General features: G+C 38.5%; 1 protein-coding gene across 1 annotated transcript; it reads left to right on the top strand.

Moving 5' to 3' along the window:
* The first annotated feature begins 2,328 nt into the window (after positions 1-2,328).
* LOC135206363 (uncharacterized) lies at positions 2,329-3,530 on the top strand. Its single transcript, XM_064237781.1, has 2 exons — positions 2,329-2,805; positions 2,938-3,530. Exons 1-2 carry the CDS (start codon positions 2,346-2,348, stop codon positions 3,528-3,530), a joined length of 1,053 nt encoding a protein of 350 aa, XP_064093851.1. The 5' UTR covers positions 2,329-2,345.
* Positions 3,531-3,934: the final 404 nt, after the last annotated feature.

Genomic DNA, 3,934 nt, shown 5'->3' with positions numbered 1-3,934 from the left:
TTGACGTTGAGGCTCAAGCAGTGGAATTTGCTAGATGAAAGTCTGCACATATCAGGTCAGAGAAAGTGTCACCAACATTTTTCAAGCTTTTCACTCATTAAGATGAGCTTTGATTTTGCCACAATGTGACTGGTCTGTTTGAGGCAATCGGAATCACCTGTAACCCCAAAGAGTGGCGGCTCTTTTTAGACAGCTTGTGCAGGAGCCTCAAAGCAGTGCTGCTTCATAATGGGAATATGTATCCATCTCTCCCCCTCGCTCACTCTCTCCAGCTCAAACAGGAATAAAGTTGTGTCAAGATCTTGTTAGATGCCTTGAAATATGAAGAGTGCTGTTGGGAGGTTATCAGAGACTTTAAAATGATGGCTTTCTTGATGGGTCTCCGAGGAGGCTTTTCCAAGTTTCCTTGTTATCTTTGCGTTTGGGACAGCAGGGACACCGTGGCACACTACCTCAAGCTGGAATGGCTATAGCGGACCGAGTTTAGTGTGGGGAGGAGCAACATACAATGGGAGCCATTGTTGTAGCCCAGAAAAGTACTATTTCCTCCACTTCACTTAACACTGGGTCTTACGAAATAATTCATCAGAGCTCTAGATAGGGAGTCCCCAACTTTCAAGTATCTTAAAGCTGATGTCTTTATCGGTCCACAATTAAAAAAGGTCATGGAGTGCAAGGAGTTTCCCAAGAAACTCACTAGGACAGAGAAAGCAGTGTGGGACAGCTTTGTCACAGTGGTTCTTGGCTTCTTGGGGAATCACAAAACTGAAAACTATGTGGAGCTTGTTGAAACCTTGGTGACAAACTATGACATGATGGGTTGCAGAATGTCCCTCAAAGTCCATATCCTTGAAGCTCATCTTGATAAATTTAAGGAGAACATGGGGCCATACTCCAAGGAGCAAGGCGAGCGCTACCACCATGATATATTGGACTCTGAACACGGCTACTAGGGATCGTATAATGAAAACATAATGGGGACTATATTCGGGGTCTGATTCGTGAACTACTAATTTCTAATGTTTCTATTGTCTCACTTGTGTAATTCCAGAATAAATAAATACTACTATTGCTTCATATGTCGTTTTGTTTACTTTGTGGAAATCAGAGTTCAAACTTGCCACTTTGTCCCTATGAGCATAGGTAAATTTCATAAATAGTATCCTGGACACGAAAGCAAAATTAGAAATGAATATAAGTATTTTTTCATGTTTTATAGACATAAGCAAATAGAAAATAACAGTTCTGAACCAAGGACAAAAAACTTGTTATATGGTGTTATAAATCACTAAGAAAAGACAGGATAGGGCAGATATAATGATGGAAATCATTCATGTAGCATTTATGACAGTACTCATGGAAATTGGTGGACTGGAAAACTGAATTGGGTTTCATATTATCAAGATGTTAAGTTAGCCACTCGAAGTTGAGATTGTCTATGATCGAGTGTACGTACGTAAGTGCGTAACCATAACCAAGTGCGCAGTTGCATAAGCTCAAATTGCTCTGTTCGAGATGAGTACGGCAACGCTGAGGGGAACAAATGTATCTCCCCTTATATTCATTTGAAATGACGTATTTCTCCCTTTTAAAAGGGAACCTGTATAGGGGTCGAGTGTAAGAACACGTATAGGGGTCCAATGTAAGAACCAGTATAAGAATCGGTGTTGGTTCTAACTGGTATTGAAGGAGTACAGCTAGGAATAAGCTGCTTTTACAATGTATCCACCTACTGTTAAGAAGAAATATTAAAAAAAAAACCGGGAGCCAGCCTTTCCCTAAATCCTTATTACAACAATGAAGATTCGACCGTCTCCGACGTCAAGTACCTGTTCCAGCTAAGGATAGGCCAAGAAGTATAGTAGCCTAGGCCTATGAGGTACCTTTATATTAGCCTATGGTTTGAATTGTTATGTATAGGCTAGTCTGAGTTAATTGTCCTAAAATGTATGGTAGCCTCCGAATGTTTAAGTCAGGACAATTGACACATCAGTACTGTATACATATGCAGTATAGTAAATACATGAGTCATAAGAATATCAACATTAAAAGATATTTATACATGACATATGGTGTCAGCGGTGTAGGATGTATTTATCTGTTATAGATAGGTATATCCAACCTCATGTCCTAAAGTTGGTCATGAAACCCTTATTTCTGTACTTATTTTCAGGTATTATAGCCTAACCTTTTGTGAGTATTCCTGTCACTCTTGCTTAGGTACTGTTAGCCTATTGTATCGTAGCCTGTGTTGATTATTTTACCTGTGTTCCTTGTATAACATAGCCTGCAAAATCTAGGGTGATATAGCGAGAGAAGACTTTTATGATAATTTGTTGTCTGCCATGGATACTCAGGGTTGTCAAATGCAACAGTTGTGTGATCACCTTATTGACATGAAAAGGGAAATAGCTAATTTATCAAACTCTGCACCTGTCACTTCCACACCATCCAATTCTAACAGGGCTAATAGTTCAGACATTAACCCATTTGTCACATTAGACAGAGCAGACATAGCAGTGACACCACACAATAACCTCGCTTCACTATTGACACACAATTTATCAAATAATACACAGCCATTAATGCCCAGTAATCCATTTCAGGGAAGTAACACAGTCAATAACCCCTTTGTTCCAGTAGGTACCCTGAATAACCCTATTGATAATCATTCCAAGGGATTTGTATTAAAACCTAAGGATATTCTGATGTTGAAATTGTCAGAATTACAAGGTGTTGGAACTGATAACAGACTTGCTAGATTTTTTAGTCAAGTAGAATTTTGTGTTTCTGCAGATACTGATAGAATCTAAGTAGCACTTACCAGAGTGGAATAAGAAATTGCAACTCTATTAACTGCTGAAATGGTAAAAAAGGGAAATAACACATCTTGGAGTCAGTTTAAGGACATACTGAATCACCACTTTGCTTGTTCAGCCAATATTGCACAGGCTTGGCAGGAAATTGAAATTGAACGTTACAGTATATACGAAGCCCCTAGAGCATTTGTTGACAGAATGAAATGTAAATTGTCTGCTTTTGAAATGAAATTTCCTAAGGATTCCTTTCCCAAAGCTGACAGTCTTGTGAAAAAGAAACTGTATAGAGGACTTAGCAGTACATCCCAAGAAAGACTCAAGGATTTCCTGGATAATAGGATACCCTTAGAAAGATTCATTGAATTTGTGGAATATGAGTATCATCTAGCTACCATAAGTGGGGATGTTACCCAACGTAAAGTTTTTCCTGTTAAGAATTGCAATTCCCAACCACAGCCTGTAGTAAATAGTAATGCAAATACAACCACAGAATTGCAAGACCTGAAGAGGCAAATTAGTGATTTGTCTAACAAATTAAAGAAGTTTAGTAAGAATAAAGAAAACAATCAGTACTGTGCTTACTGTAAGGTCAGAGATCACAAACTTTCTGAATGTCCATGTAACCCTCCAAAAGGTGTTTGTTTTGATTGTCACAAACCAAATTGTAAAAGAGGTTCAACAAAATGTCCAGGGCCTGTTGAGAACGAATGACTAAGCCCAAGTGTTAGGTCTCCTTCTATCAATTTGATGATTAACAATGTAATGTGTTGTGCCTTAATTGATACCGGTAGTAAAGTATGTATAGCACAGAAGAAACTCATAGAAACTTTAGGTTTACAGTGTAATCAAATGAGAAATATACTACAACTTACTGGAGTTACTCAACATGTTCTCCCTGTTCTTGGTACAGTGTATTTGGATGTTCACATTGGTTCCAGGGTGGTTACCCATTTGTTTTCTGTTGTGCCTGATGGTTATCTGGACACAGACTTATTGTTAGGAGCCGATTTGATTAGGTCTGCACCAATGACATGGGATGATGCACATAAAATTATTATTTGGGATAGACATATTTATCCAGTAAGGTATCTGAAACCTAGACCATCTATTAAAAG

The sequence above is a fragment of the Macrobrachium nipponense genome, chromosome 29 (genome assembly GCF_015104395.2).
Source record: "Macrobrachium nipponense isolate FS-2020 chromosome 29, ASM1510439v2, whole genome shotgun sequence".
NCBI lineage: Eukaryota > Metazoa > Arthropoda > Malacostraca > Decapoda > Palaemonidae > Macrobrachium > Macrobrachium nipponense.
The sequence above is the reverse complement of the archived record's forward strand: the minus strand, read 5'-3'. Positions and strand labels throughout refer to the sequence as shown.

What these genes read in the sequence shown, in the direction of transcription:
- LOC135206363 (XM_064237781.1), top strand. Translation starts at nt 2,346, where the DNA reads ATGGATACTCAGGGTTGTCAAATGCAACAGTTGTGTGATCACCTTATT. An exon ending in TGTTTCTGCAGATACTGATA is followed by an intron (nt 2,806 to 2,937) that starts GAATCTAAGTAG and finishes TTGCTTGTTCAG; the next exon opens with CCAATATTGCACAGGCTTGG.